Source organism: Periplaneta americana, chromosome 1 (assembly GCF_040183065.1).
Source record: "Periplaneta americana isolate PAMFEO1 chromosome 1, P.americana_PAMFEO1_priV1, whole genome shotgun sequence".
Lineage (NCBI taxonomy): Eukaryota > Metazoa > Arthropoda > Insecta > Blattodea > Blattidae > Periplaneta > Periplaneta americana.
Genome location: NC_091117.1, coordinates 77,961,590 through 77,987,944, shown reverse-complemented (window position 1 = coordinate 77,987,944; position 26,355 = coordinate 77,961,590). Strand labels below are relative to the sequence as shown.

Below are 26,355 nucleotides of genomic sequence, written 5' to 3'. Positions count from 1 at the left end.
GAGAGAATGGTGAAATTTGACATTTTTTTCTAATTTTTATACATAATTTTCATTGTTTTATGTAGAAATATCATTGCTGCAACAACTTAAATTCTAGATTAGTTTTAGAAAAACATTTTGGGGCCCAAATTTTGAAAAAAAGAAATACCAAGATAAAGTCATTATTTAATCTCACAATGTATGCTTGCTTAGGTAGTGGATTGTTTCTTTTCATATTTATAGACACTTCTTTCCATTTTCCTTATTTCTTTCGCCTTGTGACAGAAAAGTGTACGGCTTTTTCGGTTCTCTGTAAACAGTTCAGAACACAACAGCATGACGATTTTTCTCACTTACATTACATTCGTTCCCTATATGACTATATACTACATAGTGCATACTGGAATAACAATGGCCAATTTGTCGATATTTGCCTGCACAAAGGATTGCAGTACTCTGAATATCCATGGACTCTGGTTAATACATTAAATTTCTGCTATTTGTCAGCAAGTTTGCAATATACAATCAGTAAGAAATAGTGGCGAAAATAAAAATACCTGTTGCTGGAGGATATGAAGGATTTTCGTATAAAATCAGGCTTGGTATTTCATTCAAAATGTTTCATGTTCCTTCTCTTAATCTGAACATAACGTGATGTTGAATAAAGAATATATATCTTACTTGAATCTTAAAATCCTGATATAATTATTTTATTCTCACTGCAGGTGGTGTGGCAGTGCTATTTTATATTAGTAAAGCAACGTAATATAGTGATGCAGCACAGAGTTCCAAGAAAGAAAGAGAAACTGCGTCAAATTGACTTCAAAATAACAGAAGCTGCAGGAAGATTGGTTGGTGGAAATGGTAACGTCATGACAGCCAGGTAGGTTCCACTGTCTTATTGTCATCTTATACTCAATTTTCCACTGATATTTTATATACCTTATTGACTTCTGATATTTCTTATGATTGCTGTCGAAGGTATCCCAAACTTGACGAAGTGAGAGTGCTTGAGGACCCTAATGATCATGAGAGCTATGCCGGCGGTAGTGTAGCTAGTGGTAGAGACCTCTCAAACTGAATTGGTCGAAGGAGAAGGGTCAGTCTGAGAGGAAGACTCTGGTCCTCCAGATCAGAGGTTTGGTCATTGAGCTAGCAACTCAACACCTGTTAAAAGTCGCAATTGTTAAAAATCCTAGAAAAAAAGAAATAAGGAATCAGGAATACCATGTTAAAGACAAATCTTAGGGATGGAGACTGCTGGGACAGAAGGAGATGGCAACTAGGAACCAGAAAGCAACATTAGTCTGCTGTAAAAACTGGAGAGACACACACACACTCGAGTGCGCGTCCACACAAACATACAGATTTACAATGACTAACGTCATGCTGCTCTTTCGTCAGTAATTATTGGTAAATTCTTTTGGTTTAACTAAGGACACGCAATTGTTGGGAGTTGTATGGTATTCATAAAATCTCACAATAAAGAAAAATCTTATTAAGTCATTCTTATAGTTAAAAATATTAGTCCCATTAGTGATTGTTGTCAAAAATGGACAAGAAATTACGAATGAAAAGTGCGCAAAAGACGAGAAAATACGAATGCGGAGTGGTCGTTTCTCTCACTTGTTTCCCACCATATCTCGTAACAGAAAAGAAGCGTTAATTTGAATTTGTTCGAGTCTGAGTGCAAGTGTGCAAGTGCAAATATAATACACACCACAGTTTTCAAGCCGACATTTTGTCAAAAAAAAAAAGGTGAGTATTATAATCATATAAATACGGTACAGTATGTGTTCATTGTTAAGATGTGGCCGGCTTTGAAATTCCTGAAAATTCGAAGCTGCTCATTCTTATCTCCGCACGTGCTAGCTTCAGTAAATCGGTTATGCGCCAGTGGGAGAATCAATTTAGAGAGGGAAGAGAAGTATGTGCAAAGAGGAAGAAATGGAACATTTTAAACAATGAGAATCCATGTCCAAATTCCAATGAGTGGAAGAAGAGGAAGTGTGTTTGTAACTGACTTTTTTTTTTTTTTTTTTTGGTAAAATAACACTGGTAAACAAATTTTAATCAACTTTCTGCTTATGTTGATTTTTTAGTGGTTTATTAATAACTCTGACCCGCTGATCACGAATATCACATCAGTTTTTTCATAGTGTCAACGGTTTGGATGATATAAGCAATTTATATTTGATTAAAGCAGTAAATTAGTTAATTTGTAACATATAAAAATTCCAGTAAATGTTTTGCTTATGTTGATTTTTTAGGGTTATACCAATAACTCTGACCCGCTGATCACGAATATCACATCAGTTTTTCTGTAGTTTCAACAGTTTGTATGCTGTAAGCAATTTAAATTTGATTAACACAGTAAATGATATTTATTTGTAACTTTGTATGAAAACAGTTTCAAACCTAGGACAGTCATTAACACTACTTCAATAAATCATGAGCGACATGTAAATACACAAATACAATACAGGAATGCAAAATAGTTAACTCCTATGACCTAGAATGACTTAGAAAATATACAGGGTGGACCGCTGAAATGTACCTAATTTCAATTGTATGTGACTGGTAAACGGTTGAAGATAGAAACCTATAGTAACGTTTATATGAAAGGAAAACTCAACAAGTTTCGATATGCACATTACCATATCTCTACGTGATCTCCAGCTGTCACTGTGACGATATCGAGGCGATGAACGACTTCTTGCCAAGCACGTTGGAGCATGTCTCCTGGAATGCTCTCAATAGCCTCTATGATGTGCTCCCGAAGATCACGAAGGTCTCTGACTGGGGTGGCGTACACTTTATCTTTGACGTAGCTCCAGAGAAAGAAATCGAGCAGTGTCAAATCCGGAGATCTCGGGGGCCAAGCGATTGGTCCTCTAAAGTCAGGATCAGTGCCGAGATGGTCTAACATTGTATTGGCGAATTCCAATCGTTTGGGTTTGTCATCCGGCTCCAGATGTTGCATTAACTGCCTTGTCAAGGTCACCTACGGCCACGCCTTGTATGCCTCACAGAACTTTGTTCCAGGCACAGTGGTGTATTTAACTTGCTTTGGTCCAATGTAATATCCACATACACAGCAGAAAGTGTCTGCCTGTAATTTGCACTTCCGCCCTGTAGACATGGTGTAAAGAACTACTAAACACAAAGATACATACAACTGCAAAGATAACGAACCTACTATCGTGACTGAGCGTCACCAGCAGATATTTATACGCCAGAGCCATGTTGCCACCTAGTGGATATCAATATAAATACTTACATGTACATATTACTAAACCAGTATTCTGAGAAATAAAATATCCTGATATAATCCAAAATATTGACACTACGACAAAACCATTAACGGATTCATGTTCAGCGTGTCGAAATCTGTAAGTAATGATCAAAAAACAATGATAAGCAAAATCTTGTTTACCAGTGTAATCACATGTTGTTAATTTATTAATGCTATTTTACATGTAATTAAATGCCATTTCATTTATACGTTTTTCTCACACCTTTTTTCATTCAGATCCCCATAAAAACGTATAATGATGTTTTACTATTTATACAGGGTGAATAGTAAGTATGGAATATTGCTAATAATGTCTTAAATTTTAGTTTTACAAAAAAAAAAAAAGGTTTATATAAAAGCTGTTGCGAGATAAATCATACAATATGATACCTGTGTTCCAAAAAAGTTAGTTATTCGATTACACAGGGTGTGACAGTACACTTTATTTTTTTTTAATGATACCCTATATTAAAATTTACATATTCCGAATCTCCATTAAATTGTACATATTAATGTGTAGAATTTAAACCTATTCACCCATTTCATGTCTTTTAACTATTTATTAAACTTGTTTCGTGGACTTCAAACTTGAGACAAATAAGTTTGTAAAATAATGTTGAGTAGACCATAAAACTAAACAAAACATTATGACTAACCAAACGTGACAACCTCCCCATCCCATCCCATCCCATCCCATCCCATCCCATCCCATCCCATCCCATCCCATCCCATCCCATCCCATCCCATCCCATCCCATCCCATCCCATCTACAAAATTGCAACAAAAAAAGTACAACTGTTCTGACATAACATCACAGAGACTTTACTGATGAGTGTTCCTTTTTTAATATGTCTTGTCTGTAGGCGAATTCTATTCAAACCAAATTCCTTATGGGTCAAGGGAAAATTTGTGTTGGCAGTCAGCATAAATTGATCTCTTTTTGCAACATAATCTTGATCGTTCTGAAATCCACTTTATGTTCATAGTTAAGAAAATTAATTACTTAAAATTTCGTCCTGGAACATATGAATTTTGGATTATAAAACTTCTTCATTAGACCAGATCTACTTGAAACTCTGATGGTGTTATGGTATGGATCACAGAAGTACTTTCTTATAGTGACCTACAATATTGCCTATTAGACAGAGCTAACGCAACATTTGTAATACAAAACATAGTTGGTTTCCATTTAAAAAAAGAAAGTTGACTCTAATATCTTGAAAATTATTTAATGTATAAAAAATACATTATGTGTATAAGATGTCCCCTTCGATGTAATTTAACTTTTAATCGTCGGTTTGCTTATGTCTGAAATATTTCACATGCTATCGGACGTGAAAAAGTTACGTGGGTCACCCAGTATTTTCAATTCTGAAAATGAGTGCCTCTAAAGATATGAGATTGTGATCCTTTACTTACACTTTAAATTATCAAAGATGTGGAGGAACATGGAAATAGTGATGTGTGTTGATAATGTTATAGGATATCGTGTAAACGCCTGATTAAACAAGACAACTGACATGTTTGCAGTGCTTGCACAGAGGATGCATTGAAAATGTGTCCTGTTGCAGAATAAAATTTATTTATTTATTGTTAACTGAACTTATTTTTTTCATTCTTTCTTTCAAAAGTGGTGTACGTAGCTTATTCAAAGCATGGGGTATTCAAGAAATATGGTGTCTTGTAACTAGACTAGACGGCAGTTTGGAAAGCGGTCAGCTGCTATATGCGCCGTAGCATTTCTGGCATGTGACGTCACAAGCTTGTACAGCAGAACCAATCAGATTCAGTCTGGAACATGTACTTCCCAAGTTCGTTTGTTCACGTGTGTTTCAATACATTGAATAAGTAAAACTAACATTTACTGTGTGTGTGTGTGTAAGATAAATAAATGGAATAAGAGACTGTAAAAAAACAAGTATTGCACAGGCAGGTGCAGAAAATATTGTTTAAGGTGTATAATTATTTTAAAAATGTTGACGAGCAGAAGGCTGCCGACCATCTTGATGCTGGCTGCAACATTACCAACGTGCAAGAAACGACTCCAGAAGCATGTGGTGTGGGATTGAGAACCATGCAAAGAATATTGTTAGTGAAGGAAACAGGGTTTGTTTGATGTCATGCTCTTGTTATCAACGGCTAAGGTCATTATTGTCTTTTCATAATTTAAATTCTCTCCTGCGCTATTTGCATCACATGTACGTATGAAGTACGATGTGGCAATGTTGTACGCTGCCTTGCCCCCTCTATCTGTCTCTCTCGATGCAAATGCTAGCAGACTACCACTTTCCAAATTGCCGTCAACTCTAGTATTTAACAGACTAATTCACTTCTAATTATTACACTTGCTCCTATCTTCTTTTTTAAATATGTGTATTACATAGACTTCTAATCATTCTTCTCGTATTTGAGGAATCATGTATGTCATTCTTCAGAAAAGATTACTGAAGATGTGATAACATACATACCATATAATCAATGCAGCAGTGTCAGTACTTATTTCCAATGTTATTTTATGCTGCAGGCCGTGGTACACTAATGAACAGGGAGTGGAAACACGAAGAGCACTGGGTCTGTTGGCAGCTCTGGCAATGGTATCAAAATTTGCTGCACAGTATATATTAGGTAAGTGCAAAAATTTGCAACAAATGTAAAATACGAGGTTCATCCAGGAAGTAAGTTCCAATCACGTCAGAGATGGCATGACTAGTTGGACAGGAACGTAAATGCGTAGCAGTAGAGGGGGGTATGTGGGAATAATGCAGTGCAGTTTCAGTCTTGTGACAGCAGTAATTATTGCACAGCGCTAGGAGAAAATGGCTGCACTGATACTGTCTCCCGCCAACTGCGAGATTCGTGCAGTTATCTGATTTCTGCATGCTCAGAAGCATCTCCAGCAGAGATCCATCGCCATTTGTGCAGTGTATATGAACGACAGTATGTCAGACAATGGTGCAGACAATTCGCTGAAGGCCGAACCAATGCACACAGTGAAGACTGTAGTGGCCGACCATCCCTGGTGATGTCAGAACTGATGGAAAATGTGCGGCAACCAATTTTGCAGAACCGGCACATCACAATTTCGGAACTCTGGACAATTCCCCCAGATGTCTCGCTCACTGCTGCACGAAATCGTCTCCCGGTGGCTTGGTTTTCAGAAAGTATGTTCAAGATGAGTGCCAAAGCAACTGACAGATGAACACAGAACAAAACGTCTGGCCGCAGCATTGACATTCCTCCAGTGGTACGCAGAGGAAGGTGACAAGTTTCTCGATAGTGTTGTCACTGCAGATGAAACATGGTGGGTGTCGCATGCCACACCAGAAACAAAACAACAATTCATGCATTGGCGGCATAGTGGTTCACCTGTGAGGACCAAATTCAAGCAGACAATTTCTGTCAAAAAAATCATGTGCACTGTCTTCTGGGATCGACGTGGTATCCTCATGTGCGAGTTTTTACTGCGAGGGGAGACTGTTAATGCTGAGCGATATTGTCAGACATTGCGAAATCTGAGGAAGGCGATCCAGAACAAGAAATATGGAATGCTGACAAGAGGCATTACGCTTTTGCACGACAATGCACGACCCCATACAGCCAATGCCACACAGAATCTGTTGCTTCAGTTTGAATGGGAGATTTTCGACCTTCCACCCTACAGCCCTGAGCTCACACCAAGTGACTTTCATCTCTTCCATCTTATGAAGCGCTTTCTGGCAGGAAAATGTTTCCACATCAATGCTGAGTACAAACAGCATTGACTTCATGGCTCCAGACGTTGGCGGGAGACTCCTATGACATGGGCATACAAACATTGGTACACCGGTATGATAAATGCCTCAATAACAGTGGTGACTATGTTGAGAAGTAGCCAGTGAATCTCTGTAACTAGTACAATAAATATTTCTTACTTATTGATAGTTTTGTTTTCTTTATCGGCCATTGGAACTTACTTCCTAGATGAACCTCGTAGCATTTGTTTTCTTTATCGGCCATTGGAACTTACTTCCTAGATGAACCTCGTAGTATTAACATCTGTCTTGTTTGATTTGTTTACATTTCATGCAGTAATTCAGGTGACCACTGTGTTGTGTAAATTGTCAGAACTGCATTCTCCCAATTTTTCTTTTTGTCAGTTCACAAGTCACATTCGGTACCTCATACCCCGTGTATTTTAAAACAGGAACCAGTTATTCTTCTATTAATGCCACTTTCAGTTCTTTGCTTACCAACCCCTCAGAAAGATGGTGACTGATTGGTATCACTGTTGTAAGTGATGACTGATTACAATGCTGATGAAAATGATCATGAAGATAGTGATGATGTTCCTGTTTGTAGTGAGTGGGAGAGAGCAGTTGGGAGATGAGCTTCATTTGATGACAATATGGATGTTGATACAAACGTCATCACCACTGAAGCCATGGCAATCTTCGAAACTGTTGAAGGCATTCAGCAGGAGTTGTGCAAGGAAGATGAGAGTGAAGTAGATGACGATACAGCTTCCAACAATCTTGTGTTCTTTAATGATGCTGTTACTGCTTCAGAAACAGTGAAACGTTTTGTTACTTATAATGGTGTAACTAAATAAATTATTTAACACGTACTACAGTTTGAGGGCATGTTAGTCCAAAATAACTGATTTTTTTTTTTTTTATTTTTTTTGTGTAAAATAATCATGTGTTATTAAAAATAATAATAATAATAATAATAATAATAATAATAATAATGATTTATTTAACCTGGCAGAGTTAAGGCCATACGGCCTTCTCTAACACTCAACCAGGAGTAAAGACTGCGTTACAAAAACACTACAAATTTACAAATTACACTACAATTTTACACACAAAATTGAATAAGATAATAATAATAATAAAAAATAAACAACAAATAAGAAGAAATCGGACATAATATATAACATACAGAAAGAAAGAAAAAAGCATAATAATATGTGAAAAGCAGGTCAAAATAAATGAGGCATACAAAAAAAGACAATTATTCATAATAATAATAATAATAATAATAATAATAATAATAATAATAATAATAATGATGATGATGATGATGATGATGATGATGATAATAATAATAATAATCATAATAATAATAATAATATTAGTAATAAAATAGTGCAGTACAAAGTATACAGTGATTACAATATTTCTAAGTACACACAATAAGGAAAATTAAGATTATATATAGCTCAACTTATCACATTAGAGATATAACATTATCGGAAAATATGAAAACAAAAATATAAAATAAGTTGAATATCATTAGAACATTAAAAAAAATGTGAAAACGTGGAAACATGCAATACAACACTTGTCATAATAGTAAGTTAGTTTGGCAACTCGTCATAAGATAATTTTCTAACTTTGATTTGAAAGAATTCAATGTTCGGCAGCCCTTGACTTCAGGCGGCAGAGAGTTCCAGTGACGAGAGGTAGCAACAGTGAAGGATGAGGAATACAGAGACGATGCGTGAAGTGGAATTTCTAGCGTGTTATCGCGTTGTGATCGAGTATTAATATTATGATAGCGAGAGAGAGTATGAAATCGAGCGAATAAATAATAGGGGGATGAAGAGTGCATAATTCGATATAAGAGAGAAAGTGAGTGCAGATTTCTCCTCTCATGTAACCTAAGCCATGATAACTTCTTGAAAGAAGGTGAGATATGATCACAGTATCGAACATTACAAATGAAGCGGACGCACGCGTTATGAACATGCTGTAGTTTCTGAGCGGAATCAATCCTGAGATCACTGAACAAAACGTCGCAATAATCGAAGTGAGGTAGAATGAGTGTCTGTACCAGCGTCTGTTTTAATTTAGATGGATAATGATACAATCTTTTTAGTGAATGGAGAATAGAGAATGCCTTCTTACATGTATATTTAATATGCATATCCCAATTGAGATTAGATTCGAAATGTACTCCGAGATTTTTGACGGTAGAGCTAAACGGGATGATTGTTTTATTCAGTTTCACAGGCGGAATATTCAGGTCGTTGACTTCAGGAATTAATCTACGGTTCGCGAACAGAATAGCCTGTGATTTACATGCGTTTAGGTTAAGCCCAAATTGTTGAGACCAGGAAGAGATGGAATCAAGATCTTCATTCAGACTATTAATGCTATCGTTTAGTGCGTCGGGACGGGCTGAAATATACAATTGAACGTCGTCTGCATATATTTGATATCTGCAGTGCTTAAATGAGTTGGAAATTCCATTTATATAAATAGAGAAGAGCAAGGGGCCTAATACTGATCCCTGAGGAACTCCTGTATCTACAGTACGCCAGGATGAGAAACGATTATTAGATATGACACGCTGCTGGCGGCCAGTAAGGTAGGAGTACATCCAGGTGATAGCACTATCAGAAAGGTGTAGCGTTTGTAGTTTAGTTAATAGTAGATCGAAGTCAACAGAATCAAAGGCTTTGCTATAGTCCAATAAAACTAGTACAGTAGCCTGTCGTTTATCCATGGCTGCGCGTATGTCCTCAGTAACATTCAACAAAGCAGTAGAAGTGCTATGGCCATTTCTGAATCCTGATTGTAAAGGGTCTAAAAGATTAAATTCTATTAGGTAGTCTGACAACTGCTTATGAATGATGCGTTCCAGAGCTTTAGATAAAACGGGAAGAATGGAGATTGGCCTATAGTCTTTTGCAGAAGTAGGTGAATTTACTTTAGGAAGTGGGCGTACCAAGGCTGTTTTCCAGAGTTGCGGATAAACAGACGTGATAATTGAAGAATTGAAAATATGAGTTATTACGGGAAGCACGACATCGACTAACTTATTGATAAAGACTATGCTTATGTTATCAGTGCCTTGTGCTTTAGATTTAATGCTTTTAAGAGCCCTTCTTACTTCAGAATCAGTAATGTGCGAGAAGAAAAATTTTTCGCGAGAAGGTGGAGGATTAGCTAGGAGAGTATTAATTGTATTTCGTTTTGACTGTTTTTCAGGTCGTATAGTGGGAGGTGAGGTAAAGTATTCATTGAGTTTATCAAGCGGTATGTTTATAACTTCAGCTTCTGATGCTTTCTTCCCTACTCCCATATCACGTAAGTTATTCCAAAGACACCGAGGGGGAATGGACGGGTCGACGAGACTCAGGGCGTGACGGCGTTTAGCATTCCTAATGCTTTGTGTGGTTTTGTTTCTAAGTTTTTTGTAGTTGTTAAAGTTTTCGGCAGATTTGTTGTGTCTGTACTTCCGGAAAGCAGCGTCACGTGACGTCATAAGACTACGAATACTGTCATTCAGCCATGGGGCAGGTCGGTGAGTGACACGTCTCTTCTTTAAAGGTGCATGTTTGTCGAATAATTGTATTACCATGTCATTAAAGGTGGCAACTTTTTCGTCAACTGTAATTAAATTAAAAATAGTATGCCATGGCATTTGTAGGGCGTCAGAAATTAGTTGGTCGTTGTCAATGCCTTTTAGATCTCTGTAAGTAATTACCTTAGCTGCATTTTTTGGGCACTGAAGAGAGTACTCGGCAAAAATAAGATCATGACCAGATATTCCCGGAACTGGTAACTGTCCTGAGGTTAGAATTCTATCAGAATTATTCGTAATGATTAGGTCAATTAAAGTATCAGAAGTAGGTGTGTGGTGGGTAGGATTGAGTGGAAGAATTGTTAGATTGAAAGTTTCGAACAAATTACGCAGTTGATTAGTCCCATTTGATCTGACAGCCAGAAGATTAATATTGAAATCCCCCATAAGTAAGATATGTTCATATTGCGGTAAAAGATCGGCTAACGGGCTTTCTAAATCGGATAAATGTCCAGCTTTGGGAGGCTTATAAATAACTGCTAAGAGACATTTATGAAGACTTGCTTGTATTTCTACGAACAAATATTCGGGTCGTAATGCATCGCCTTGTGATTTTAGAATAATTTTAGGGTGCAGATCATTCCTAATATATGCGCAAACTCCACCCCCTCGTTTGTATAATCTGTCATTTCTACATAACGTATAGCCGTTTAAGTGAACGAGTGAGGAAGACAACGAGGGTTTTAGCCACGTCTCGCTAACAAGAATACATTGGACATCTATATTAGTGAAAATAGAAGAGAATTCCTGGAAGTGAGGAGTAATGCTTTGACAGTTTAAATGTGCTATTTTCAAAGATTTGGGGTCAGGTGAGAAAGACTGCTTTAACAGCTGAGAGGTAGACAATAGAGGGGTTGGGGAGGATGACAGACAAGTGGATGCTATTTTATATGTTACTAAACTCCATTTCAGTTATACATTTTTCTCACTTTTGCATTTTTCCCTTCAGACTCCTTATAAAAACATATCAATGAAGTTTTACTGTATCTCGAAGAATTCCTTTGAACCTTACAAGAAGTATAAATTTTATCTACTGTGTCATCCAAAATGTTGAAATTCAAGGACATAGCACCTGCAATTCCTTTGCGTGGTCGTGACAAATGAAGGTCAAAGTGCACGAGGTGTTGGAAACTTATGAGAATAGCTACTATTCAGAATCTCAACTTTTCATTTTTTAAAATACTCTCGTCTCTTCCTCCAAAATCGAAGAGTTTATGGCATAGATGACATACCTGTGCTCCAGTTGTAAATGGTGGACATTTTGTGAAGACCTGCTGTGATAAAACAACTGTGGCAGTAAATTTTTATATGCTCACGAACATGTTTCATTGACCCTTCTTTCTATCTTATCTCTCTGAATCTTACAGACAATTAGTTCATACGACATTTTTTGTTTGTTTTCGTAATTATAACTCGATGCACATGTTTAAGGTACACAATAACAGGACACTCTGTATAGCATTAACAAGAAATCGACTCATCCATCATTAACAGACTATTGAAACAACAATGATTTAAATTTCAGTATCATTATGTATTCACAGTGATGAAAAGTGAAGAAAGTAAGGTTGTAAAACTTGCCGAAGTATGAAGTAAAATGAATAATTTTAAGAGAAAAATTGTTCCGGGCCAAGTATCGAACCCGGAACCTTTGGCTGAGCGCGCCAACACTCTACCGACTGAGCTACCCAGAAACTCTACCAGATCTCGGGACAATTATTCCCTTTTTTATCCACATACCTCAAGTGGGTTGACAAGATGTCAGAGACCCAACATTGAGTGCACACTTTCTGTGTGGCTTAAATTCATGGTTTTCTGTTAACGAACAGTAACGTGTTCCTGGGTAGCTCAGTCAGTAGAGTATTGGCACACTCAGCCAAAGATCCCAGGTTCGATGCCCAGTCCTGGAACAATTTTTCCCTTTGAATTATTCAAGTCTGCTTTACAGGGATTTGAAAGCCAGATTTGTATGAAGTAAAATGTTTGATTTTTTTTTTTAAGTAGCTGTTATAACAAAACAAATTGTTGCTTCTTAATAAATTTCAGCTTTCAGTGGGGTGAAGTATGAATTAAAGCAGAACTATGAAGTCATAACAATGGAGAGTTAGAATCAGGTTCTGAAGTCAGGGTTATTGACTGTAGCTCTGATTTCCTGCAAGTATTAAAATATGTGTAATTTTTTTGTTTTCTCTTTCTTTCTCAGGGATAATAAGTCTTGCGAATTTCACCCCAAGAAGACTGATAAAACCTCAGTTGCCACCACAAACAGATAACAATAGAACTCCACCAGTAATAGAGGAAAGATCATATATATCTCAACCAAAATGTGTGAAAATATCAAAAGACCTGAAGGAGAAGATAGCAAAGAGATGTATTGCTGATCGAGCCATTTGTCGTGCTAGAAAATGTATGAGGGAAGCAAAACTTAAAAAATCTGTGGTGGAAGCTGAGAAGGAACCTGCAGATCTTTGTAATGCTGAACAGAAACCTGTTGTTACTAACATTTTTAACCAGCAGGATTATAATAGCTCACGTGAAGTTACTCGAGACTCATTATTATACAAAAAGTATATGGAAAAGATTAAAAATTCTATTCAAAGCAATGATAAAGCAAAGCAACAACTTAAGACACCTTCAGGACCATCATCTGCAGAAGCTAGTTCAATTATTCAATCTAGAATAATGAATTTACAAGAGAAAGTTAAGAAACAAAATACAGAATATAAGCTGGATAACTGTACAAAAAAATCCCTTTATAATTCAAGCAAAGAAGGCACATCAGCCTGTGCATACGTAGCCCCTGAAACATCAGTAAGGAAAGGAGATGCAGATGAAAATAATAGACTTGCTCAGCCTGGTACTAGTAAAGATTCTGCTTCTAGTGATGATAATTTGTTTAAGAAACCTTTTCCAGTCGAGAAGAGCATTATAAAGCATAAGAAGCTAAAGAAATCACATCAGACTTTGGCTCAAACTTCAGTTGAAGACGAAGCTGAAGGAAAGAATGTTAAGAAAGAAATGAGGCGATATTGGATCGACATGAAGACATTCTCAATGTCAAGAGCTTCTCACCAACAGAGATTCATTCATCCAGTAGTTTTGGCATGTCAAGAAAATAAAATTGACATTTTAAAAAATCGTATAAAGAAACTTCACCTCTCGAAAAAGAAACCTCTACTTGCAGAAAAGAAAAAACAACTATTAAAATTGGAAGAGGGACTGCATGCGAAACAAACAGCTAACCTGGTGAAAACCTTGTGTTTTCTCATGCAGTTGATATGTACACATGTGAGTGTTACCTAGAAAGCCATAAAATTATTAATTGTTGTTGGGATTTTCATAATTTATTCTTAAATTCTCTTTAATTTGCCGTATCTCAGCTTTGAACATTAAAAAAATTTTAATTAGTTTGTTTAAACAAATGAAGGGGCGAGAATGAGGTAGTCCAAAGCCAGACTTTTAACAAAAATGTTTTGTTTTTGCGAGTTCATTTCTTACACTTATGAGAAAGCTACTTTTAAAATATTATAAAAATTACTCAACAAATGACGTAAGTATATGCTGAATAAATTATGATAACACACCTAACAGCATTAGACCCTAAACCTTTAATACGCTCTACTGTAAAATTTTCGTCTGTGTGGCTTAGGACTATATCATTCTCACCTCTTCAATTATTAAAGTGTTAATGCATGTATCATCATGAAAACCAACTCAATAATCACATGTTACCATGACTATCATTAGATCTAAGTTCACTGGGTCAAACTTGGCCAAGGCAATGGATTTTTAAAGATACCATATTCTCTCGAATATTCTACACATTTTTTTCAGAAATATATAAGTGAAAAATACGAGTGCGCGGCTTATTCGAAATGAAGTTGGCAACACTGCCTAAGTTTCCTCCCGCACAATTTTAAGATGGTAATACATGCCATCTTCCCACACAACTGAAAAGTTGTTAGCATTGTTAAATGGCATTTGGATTAGCAGTACATGTGTCAGAATCAAGTTCACGTGTGATAAATGTTTAGTTTGAGCATCTTATAGTTTCAGTTCTGAAAATGAGGACCACTAAAGACATGAGATTGCAATCCTTTACTTGCAGCGAATATCTTAAAATTGTCAGAGATATGGAGGAACATGGAAATTGTGATGCATAATATTAGTGTTGCAGAATATCATGTAAAAACCAATCAAACAATACAATTGACATGTGTGCAGTGCATAGGGTGGGTTTGATATGTATCCTGTTCCAGGATAAAATTTATTTATTGTTAACTCAACTGTATTTGTGTTTAATTGCTTTTAATTTGTTGTGAATACATTATTTGTTGGAAGTTTAACTTTTGTAGCTAATATGTGTTTGTTTTAATTTTTTATTTATTTTTATTTTTCCCCCCTCACCTTTCAAAAGTGGGGTGCACGGCTTATTTGAAGGTGTGGGTATTCGAGAAAATACAGTAATTAAAATCCTCAACTTGAAAATCTTATATTTAGAGCAGAGCACTGAAGATGCTGATGAGATTTTATTAATCTTTGAGTACGTAATTTTTATGAAGAATGTATTTATTTCTATAGTAAAAGTGTAACATGGCTTCTATCAGATGGAAAGTATGCATAATATCTTTGAAAAATATTGGAATGCAAGAGGTCAAATGACTTCATTGCCAAACATCTGGCATTAGAAAACAACAATAACATGTCCTGGATAAAGAGGCTGTTGACATAATTTATTTACCATTTGCTTCTGCCTCACTAGGTTATCTGCTTTGCAGACAAATAGTCTTTGCACTAATGTCTCAATCAGTGGCGGCTCCCGCACATTTCTTAAGAGGAGGAAAGAAATTAACTGCACAAAATGACACCTTCTTGAATGAAGCATGCTACAAATTAGCCTACATGCATACATGTAAGATCAGATAGTGTTCGGGTTGGCTTCCCTTTTGTATAGCAATAATCTATTCTTGTAAACTGAGTTTCCTAAATAATTTTCCAAAATATAATATGTTTTCACTTCCATTCATTGTTGAATAATTACACAAATTAACCGTTACAAGGAAATTCACAACTCGCAGCATTTTCGTGTACACTACAGCATCACACGTGTTGGAAGAGACCAGCTACTAACACGTAACCAGAACTGTTTTACGGAAGTGGGAATGGAAAATAATCTGTTAGGAAAGCGAGAACACTGTACCCACCCACGTGGTCTGTGTTGCCACATGTACATTTTACATGTTCAGTATCACATGCTTTTGAAGAATGTCAGTTCTTGTAAAGTCATACTACCATTATTTTTCAAAGCTGCCCTTGGCTGATTAATTTTTTATGTTAAAAATATTGTAGTTTGGAGTACTTTCAATTTAAAATATATTTGTACAAAACTCACAACTTGGATGTTGTCCTGTCTAGTAGACAATGAATGGAAGTGAATTTCAGTGGCCAAAATTATCTATGATACTAACGTAGAACTGCTTCCTCTTTGTTTTATACAAACCAGACTTTAACTTTCAAATATCCTCTAAAGTTTCAAATCATGAATAGTACCCTATACATATAAAATGCAATGAATAATATATTTTCGGTTGAGAATCAGTGAAGTTGAGATGATGCCAAGACACAGAAGGCTCTGAGGATGGTGTCAAGTAGCACCGAAACAGCTGTAAGCCGCACAGGCTTACATAATTAACACTAGTAAGATCGCCATTTAATCAATTATTTATATTTAAGTGTTAAAAGTAGTGTACGAAAGATTCAACATGGAATATATTTTCATTTACAATTTTAAAAAAGTTTATATGGTGTCTTATAACTTTGCGTTAAAACTGTTTTTTATTGTGCCTCCTCCAAGATGTGTTAGTCTGGTTGAATGCAAAATCGTTAGATAGCAGCGATAGCGAGCTTGCTGCACGACCAGTCGGTTTCTATTTCCTGCCCATGCGCTGATTCAGAGGAGGATCTCCTCCCTCTCCGTTCATTTACTTGCTTTAAAACTCTGCTTCTTTCTCTGGCCGCTAGTGCACTGTTGTCTATTTGTGTTAACTGCAGTAAAGGAGGAAAGAATTGGCTTTCCTCCACACAAACTATCTCGCATCTTTCTCACAGTTTTCTACAGCATGAGCGCGCGTCGTTTAAAACTCGATCAACCAAGGTTTACTTATAGCTGTGAACTTAAAAATTATCGAATCTTCCTCGAATTTTAAGGCACATATTTTATTTGGTATTTACTTTCAGAAGAAGAAAAATGTAAGGAGGACGTTCCTCCCTTCTCTCCCCCGAGGAACCGCCACTGGTCTCAATTGAGATTGACATTGTCCGTGTGTAGTGATGTGAGGAAATGGAAAATTTTCCTCTATGTTTCCGGAAAATTTTCCACCTGATCAAATTGTTGCTTTATTTGTCCTTTTGCTTACCACCTTGACAACTGCACAATATGTACTGCTCTTCCAGTATCCTCATCAGCCACTCACTAGCTTATCAAATTTAAACTGTAAGTCTTCTAACCTATGATGTCTCCAAAACAAGCGCCATTGTTAATGTTTGCTTTACCATAACATTTATACTGATTATGAAGCAAGTGCTTAAAGAATATAATTCTATGAGAACTTTACTAATCTAATTTAAATTGTCACAGTAATATTTTTGCTCCACGTTGAGCTGATGTATACAGTACTTATTATTTTAAAATAATATTATTGGCTGAGGGAATCATTAATATGATATGTGATTTCCCATATTCGTTGTATCTGTGTACTGCCCCTTTTATTTTTTACTATGCTTTCACAGCTCAGTTTCAGTCACTCATAGCAAGTGCTAGTCCTATGTTGTATTGTATGTGGTGTATGATTGTCTTTGACAGTTGTTTCATATAGTTAGTTTTCATTTCAAATTTTTATGTTTAAATCCTGATTGATTTTGAATTGCTCGTGCACAATTTTCGTGTGATTGTTTAATACAAAAAATATGTATTGTGAAAATGGTAGCTATTATTTGAGTAGGAAGCAGGGTTGCCAGATTCTCTCGTCAGGAATCAAGGATAGATGAAAATACTGTGTACCTTAGCGTAACTACACATTTGAATTAATTCAATTCGTAATTACAACTGATTTTATTCGTTTCATGTACCAGTATTTCAACTAATTATATAGGGCCTAAATTTTTAATTTTGTTACATTTCTGTTAGAATTTGAAGAGTCCACTGCAAGAATAATGGATGTCACTTTCTTGTCGAAAATGAACCAAGACTGTTAATGTATAGCTTAAGACATATAGAATGTACATAGAGAGTTACATGGCATTAACACTTATAGTCATTGTCCAGTAATGATCGGAAAATCACAGTTAAGCTTTGAGCGCTAAGCATTTCAAACTTTCAATTGCTTCTCCTGAAAAATGTATTCCATATGACATCCATCATTCTTGCAGTGGACTCTTCATTTATAAAACAGTTATATTACCAGTTCTGTATGGTTGTGAAACTTGGACTCTCACTTTGAGAGAGGAACAGAGATTAAGGGTGTTTGAGAATAAGTTTCTTAGGAAAATATTTGGGGCTAAGAGGGATGAAGTTACAAAAGAATGGAGAAAGTTACACAATGCAGAACTGCACGCATTGTATTCTTCACCTGTCATAATTAGGAACATTAAATCCAGACGTTTGAGATGGCCAGGGCATGTAGCACGTATGGGCGAATCCAGAAATGCATATAGAGTATTAATTGGGAAACCGGAGGGAAAAAGACCTTTGATGAGGCCAAGACGTAGATGGGAAGATAATATTAAAATGGATTTGAGGGAGGTGGGATATGGTGATAGAGAGTGGATTAATCTTGCACAGGTTAGGAACCGATGGCAGGCTTATGTGAGGATGGCAATGAACCTGTGGGTTCCTTAAAAGCCATTTGTAAGAAAGTTACATTTCTGTTAGATTATGAAATTTTCTTTGAATTATTGATAAAGTTTGGAAAAATATTGTCATATTACAGCCTGATGTACACAGAAAAAAATGCATGTTACATTGTTTAAATCCTATCAATAATAAATCAACTTCCAAAGTCACTAAAGAATAGAGATACTGCATAATACTTAATACATATATTATAGTATTATCATTTTTATTTCAATACAACCCGATAGGAGGTGCCAGACAGCATTAACGACTACGTTGAACTTAGGCAGGACAGAGTCTTGAAAAAATTAATAAGTAATTTGAAAAATAACTTTATATAAATGAGTAAAATTGTATTTTTCAATCTTTTTGTCATTCTGGGACAAATATAACTCAACCCAGGACGCAGAACAATCCTGGGAAATTCAGAACGTCTGGCAACCCTGGTAGTAAATAACTCATCTACCTATCAAGATAAAAGGTAGACGAATTATATCAGTTCTGTTATAAGACTAAGCACTTAATACATATATTATAGTATTATCATTTTTATTTCAGTACAACCCGATAGGAGGTGCCAGACGGCATTAACGACTACGTTGAACTTAGGCGGGACAGAGTCTTGAAAAAATTAATAAGTAATTTGAAAAATAACTTTATATAAATGATGAAAGAGTAATGGAACGGAGAAAAATTCTCTCCGGCGCCGGGATTTGAACCCGGGTTTTCAGCACTACGTGCTGACGCTTTATCCACTAAGCCATCTATGACGTAGTGCAGAGGGCGGCCACCAGAGGGAACCCAAGAGTTGGAGCTTAATCTGAGACGATTCTTCCGATGCCGGGGTAGAATCCGGTGTGGCTTAGTGGATAAAGCGTCAGCACGTAGAGCTGAAAACGCGGGTTCAAATCCCGGCGCCGGAGAGAATTTTTCTCCGTTCCATTACTCTTTCATCGTATGATGACGCAGAATATCTGCATGGAAATATCATATGTACTTCGGTACATCATAATAATATATTTATATAAATGAGTAAAATTGTATTTTTCAATCTTTTTGTCATTCTGGGACAAATATAACTCAACCCAGGACGCAGAACAATCCTGGGAAATTCAGAACGTCTGGCAACCCTGGTAGTAAGTAATTCATCTACCTATCAAGATAAAAGGTAGATGAATTATGTCAGTTCTGTTATAAGACTAAGCAAAGTCAATAAGCTTGAAAATGTGCTTAGTGAGGGGAAAATTTTCATCACTATTCTGCAAGATGTCTTTTGTATTTTGGGCTAGTCTAATGAATAGGCCCTCAGAATAAAAATTAAAATATCTGACACTAAATATCATTGTTCTTTGTATTTCAGAGATTGACAGTACACTTCAATGGAGTTATTTTTGGGATTGTCCATCTTCTAAAAGCCATTTCTTCCAAAGCAGAGTTTACAGTTGACAGGTAAGTGTGAAGATTATTTCACGATGTATTGGTAATTTATTAGACAGTGAAATTCCTCGTATCCAGCACTAAGAATATTATTTCAATGGACGGGATGAAAAATAAGAAAAACGTTAAGAGAGCATGCTTTTCACACATGGTCAACACATACTTTACGAGGCAAAGGTGTTGAAATTTTCGTAGATCATCTTAAAGCCAACATTTGGGTCAACAACAGAAGAGGATTATCAATTTCGGAATGGACAAACGCACTGAAAAGTCTTGCACCATCACAGCGGTTCAAGCAGTCCATGGTCATTCTGATTGTGGTGAGATTGAAATTCTTGGCCACTTGTTAGGCTACTGCCATAAAAGAGAACTGATGAAAAACACTCACCACCATATACTGTGTTCAGCATTGGCATCTGCTTTGCAAGATCAGAAATGACAAGTACATGTAGAAATACATTACATCTCTTAGACTAGATCTATCAGAAGAGTTGACATTATAGCCATCAATCACAAGAGATTCTGTTGTTTTAGATCCCACAGTTTGTTTCGAAAAAAATATTGACCAGGCTAAGGAAGTTGATTTGGAAAAAAATGAAGAATTTATGAACCATACATTCCTGACTTAAGCAACTGTTACGGTATATCCCTCTATAACTGGGCAATCATGGGTTTACTTTTTGGCAGTAGAGGCAGTGTTTCAAAATTTACATGGAGTCTACTAAAATCTCTTGAAATTCACCACCAAACTATGGAAAATATTATCTTATGTCTCATCAAAGACTCCTTAAGCATTTTGAATCATCACCTTCATTTCAATTCTTGATTTGTTATATTATTTTAGATTTAAATTGTCTCTTGTTTTATATATGTGCACATTATTAAATAAATTACTTTTTAGGTTTTACATATTTACTAAATATTTTATTATGTTGATCCAAATGCTGATTTTCTATTTTATTCTTTCTACTAGCCGTACTTGTGTGCTCCGCTGCACTTGTTAGAAATAAATATAAAGTAATTACATAATTAAAATAGGACATCTGGTCCAGGGAAAATTCGTGTTTGATAGGAGGATAAATCGTTAAATATGTCACTTAAATTATATTTAAATAATTAAAATGCGATCATTTTGATCCAGAGACCACTCATTTAGTGCAATGATAATTCCTTTAACATGTTTCTTAATTGTTATTACATGCAAATAATTAAAATATTGTCATTTGGTTCAGAGAACATCCGTTTTTTTTTGTGCAAGGATAATTCGTTTAACATTTTTCTAAATTAGTCTTGAATGCATCCTTTAATAAATCACTCCAGATTAATAGAGTTGATTGTGTACGAAGATACTGTGCATATTTTTTTGTTAAGTTTATTTTATTTACGCCTTAACATCTGTGGCCGTTTTTACTCTTGTTGAGTTCCTGTTTCCATTGTGTGTTGTAGATGGCTTGTGTTCATTTAACTGACTATAGACTGTGATTAATGTTTTTGGTATTGGTAATTGAGACAGTGATGAATCATAGCATGTATTTTCCAATCCGGCATTTGCCTTTATGACTAAGGGAAACCATGAAAAACCCCAGTCAGATTGGTCGGCCACGGGGTTCGAACCCGGGACTTCCTGAATGCGTGTCTCAAACGCTACCATCTGAGCCAACTCGCTCGGTTGTATAAAATTGTTTATGCAAATAAAAAAATGAGGTACCCTACATAAATATTATTTTAAGAAACACAGGAAATGAATATGGGTAAATTATGAGCGCAGGAACACCATTTCATGACACCTTTTAAAATAACTCAGCTCCAGTGAGCAGCTGTATTTTTGGTCAAGTAAAAATACTCATCTTTACGACAAAACTCTAAACTATTATGTTCTGTGAACAAAAAGAAATTTAAGTGTATAAAATTAGAGTATTTTATGTGGATCAAATAAAGTTGCAATAATCAAGTTATACAATATTTCGATAGAATATCAAATTTTCTGTGCGTAAAGATCTATTTTCATCTTACCTCAGTTGTCATTATGTGACATTACATCCATCTAGAGAAACTACAAATTAATATATTAATATTGATAAACATCAAGGCCGCCTCAAATAGACGGAGTCATTTGTTTTCATTTCATTATAGCCATCGCTGTCGTTCCTGCAATAACTCCTATGTGACATCGATTTTCAGTTTTTTGCACTGTTAAATAAAGTAAATAGTTATACAGCAAATAGGCTAATACAATCTACTATATGTAATTATATTTCTTTCTTTCGAAAATGTAAGAATTCACGATCTCCTATGTGCCACTGCCATAGAATGAATGAATAAACCTGTTTTACTTCCTACTTATAAATTTTATATTTTGTACAATGACGCTATAATCTGAGGTGGCAGTGGAAATGTATTGTATTGTTATTTTAAAACTCTTGTATATCCATAAATATCAGTCTTATCAAAATTTTGCTTGGAATAAAACTTATCGGAAATCGTTTTTAAAGAAACTTTTGTTATGTAACATTTTTCACAAGAATCAATAATAAGCGAGATATTTCGGTTTATTTAATTCATGCCCCCTTATAACCCCCCTTTTAAATAAAATATTTTGAATGCCATATAGCCTATAATCTAAGTTACAACGAACTTAATTTATATTCCAATTTTCATCGAAATCCGTTCAGCCATTATCGCTTGAAAAGGTAACAAACATCCAGACAGACAGACAGACATACAAACAAAAATTTCAAAAAAGCGATTTTCGGTTTCAGGGTGGTTAATTATATATGTTAGGACCAATTATTTTTAGAAAATCGAAAATTACCAGAAAAACTTCGGCTACAGATTTATTATTAGTATAGATTATAATAATGGGAAATGCCTGTTATTATTCGGTTGAGAAACTTTTATCATCCAGTCTGCTGTCGAAAAATCTGAAAGTTAGAATTTATAAAACAGTTATATTACTGGTTGTTCTGTATGGTTGTGAAACTTGGACTCTCACTTTGAGAGAGGAATAGAGACTACGGGTGTTTGAGAATAAGATTCTTAGGAAAATATTTGGGGCTAAGAGGGATGAAGTTACAGTAGAATGGAGAAAGTTACACAACACAGAACTGCACGCATTGTATTCTTCACCTGACATAATTAGGAACATTAAATCCAGATGTTTGAGATGGGCAGGGCATGTAGCACGTATAGGCGAATCCAGAAATGCATATAGAGTGTTAGTTGGGACAGTAGCGGCCGGTGATCGAAATCCTCGGTGAGGCCAGATGCAACTAGTTTAAGTGCCTCCGATAGGAAATGTTTATTTATGATATTAATTATTGTTATATTATTAATATCATGATTACTGTATTATTATTATTAGTATTATTATTATTAGTCTATTATTATTAGCCTACTATTGATGAAAAATAATGTCACTCACCAAATAAGCTGTTATGCTGTGAGTTTCAGTGATTGTTTCAGTGTGATGAAGCAACCCACATTATGTGTTGAAAATCCCCTCCTTTCTGTTCTTTTTATTTTTTTCCCTTGAGAGCAACGAACAAGGCCAACACAGAAGTTTATTTTGCACCACATTACCACTTAACCATATATGTTGCCCATACCAGGATGCAATAGAAACTCGCGTTTTAAGATTATCTGTCAGAAAAATTGTCAGCGATGTCGTAGGTATCTCGGTAGACTCTCTCTTTATTTAAAACTTCCTTTCTTTCAATATCATTTCTTCTTGAAAAAAGGACACTCTAACAATGAATTAACTACACCAGCATTATTTCTCGCATTTATTTCTGTTTATATTTTCTCGAAATACATAACAACATTGGGCCAGATTCACTAGTGTACTACGAAGTACAATAGTACAACATCCTCGCTTAAGTCATGAACTGAGACATAAGGGGAGGGAATAGTGTGGGTCTCTGCCTGCCAAAGAGCTGGAATTTGTGTTATTTATGACCTATTTAGGAAGACTAGTCACCATTGCTATTCCCACCCCACTCTACCCTTGAGGACAGTCCATGGATGTGAGGAGTGAAACCTGACCAGGCCACGAGGCCAGACAAATTGTGCCTCGGCTACAACGTTTTAAGCGCAAACTCAAACCCCGCGAAAATACAGGAAATTCAGAAGACAGACCCGACACGAACGATTCTGGCCTCAGGAACAAATTTTACTGCAAAACAGGTCTATATACACCACAACCAGACCCGGCACGAGCGATTCTGGCCTCAGGAGTAAATTTTACTGCAAAACAGGTCTATATACATCACAAAGTTTTCAAATGCTTCTACAGCGCTATATGCTTCATTCAAATAAGTAATACATTATATAAAGCACAAAATTTGATTTCAGTTAAGCCAAGTGACTGAGGCCTGGCCTCACTTGCCTCAGTCAATCAGCCGCCACTGAGTTGGGAGGCCAGAGGGAAAAAGACCTTTAGGGAGGCCAAGACGTAGATGGGAAGATAATATTAAAATGGATTTGAGGGAGGTAGGATATGATGGTAGTGACTGGATTAATCTTGCTCAGGATAGGGACCAATGGCGGGCTTATGTGAGGGCGGCAATGAACCTCCGGGTTCCTTAAAAACCAGTAAGTAAGTAAATATAGATTATAATAAACCCAAGAGGTACAATCATCAATAGAACGGCACAATATATGGCATATGCGGACGATATTGTTATCTTATCACGCAATGTAAGTACAATGGATGAAATACTCAAACAAATAGAAGCTGAAGCAATCAAAGCCGGTCTGGAAATTAACAATGATAAAACTAAATACATGTATAATATGAATAATGACAATACTAATGATTAATTTAAATGATACAAATTTTGATAGAGTTTCCTGTTTTAAGTATCTGGGTTCCACGGTGAAAGACAATAATGATGTTATGACTGATACAAAAGAGAAGATTGCAGCTGGGAATCGAGGTCTTTAGGCATTGAATAAAACTATGAAGTCCAGATGTATCTCAAGAAAAGCTAAAATAAGAATATATAAAACTATTATTAAACCAATAGTAGTATATGGAAGTGAAACCTGGACTTTACCTGAAAGGGCAATAAAGATCTTAAATGCCTGGGAAAGGAAAGTATTACGGAAAATCTTTGGGCCTACTTATGAGCAAGGGTTTTGGCGAATCAAAACAAATGCTGAGTTATATGAATTATATAAAGATAACAACATTGTTGTTGACATAAAACTCAGAAGGTTAGAGTGGCTGGGACACGTAGCCAGGATGGAGAACAATCGCACACCCAAAGCTCTACTAGATGCATTGCCAGTAGGAAGAAGGAAAGTCGGACGACCTAAATTGAGATGGCTGGTTGATGTTCAGGCTGACCTAACAAAAGTTGGAATTAGAAGATGGAGAACACGAGCATTAGACAGGAGTGATTGGTCGGATGTTCTGAGGGAGGCTAAGGCTAAACTATATGGGCCGTAATGCCAATGATGATGATGATGATAATGATAGATTATAATATTGTATTATATTTCTTATTCAGAATATTCTATTTTTCAAAATTCAGGATCTTGTGGTTTACCAAAATTGTTAGTCTGATTGTTTTCAATAAAAATCTATCTATAATTTAACAATTATAGATACCATGGAATTCCTCATATTCAGTACCAAAATAATTACATTTTTTAATAAGAAAAATTAAAATTAAAATGACGCATATACTGTAGTTTTAGACATGCTATCATTTCGGTGAAATTTTCATTGTCTTGTGATAGCATCATAGATGGTCTTCACAGCAGTTACAAGCAGGCTGACAGTAATGCGATACATCAGTTACTGTAGTGAGAGTAGCAATATGAATGCATCTGTTACAGCACAATGGATTCTGTGAAACATAAGTGAAATGATCTCACGCTCAAACAGAAATTACTGAAAGATAAAATGTAAAAAAAAAAATTAAATCATCACGTGCTACATCATCATCATTGTCAATAATTTGTCATAGTTGCGATTTTGACTACCCTGCTGTCATTGTCATATGGCCTTCATTTAATATTGTTTTAGGGTACAGCATTTTTAGTATGTTTTACATACAGACTAACAGTATTGACTACTCAAAATAAAGCTTGAATTTTATAATTCAATTTAAAATCCTCAAGCAAATGATTGTTAAATTTTTACGTGGAAAGCACATAGGCGCCAATATCTTTAAATAACCTATAAAACTAGTTTTTTTTCTATTCAGTGCAGTGGCACTTGACTGGAGTCATTGGCCATACAATGGTGATAAAAACTAAAATGAAAGATAGAAAACAAAATAAAGTGAACAATGTGCAAGTTAAACTACGAAGGAGAGGATGTCAGCACTGCTGCATTCTTTCTCTGGCCTCCCAGTATCTATCCACAAAACTGACAGATGAAAGTGCTGGACAAGTC

General features: G+C 35.8%; 1 protein-coding gene across 4 annotated transcripts in view; it reads left to right on the top strand.

Moving 5' to 3' along the window:
- Positions 1–26,355, top strand: part of LOC138696988 (uncharacterized) — an 87,382-nt gene that overhangs the window by 24,265 nt on the left and 36,762 nt on the right. For all 4 annotated transcript variants that reach the window (XM_069822574.1, XM_069822590.1, XM_069822564.1 and 1 more), the window contains exons 10-13: positions 705–862; positions 5,799–5,899; positions 12,828–13,912; positions 19,876–19,964. In XM_069822574.1, the coding sequence (XP_069678675.1) occupies positions 705–862; positions 5,799–5,899; positions 12,828–13,912; positions 19,876–19,964 (1,433 nt within the window). The remainder of the gene's footprint in view (positions 1–704; positions 863–5,798; positions 5,900–12,827; positions 13,913–19,875; positions 19,965–26,355) is intronic.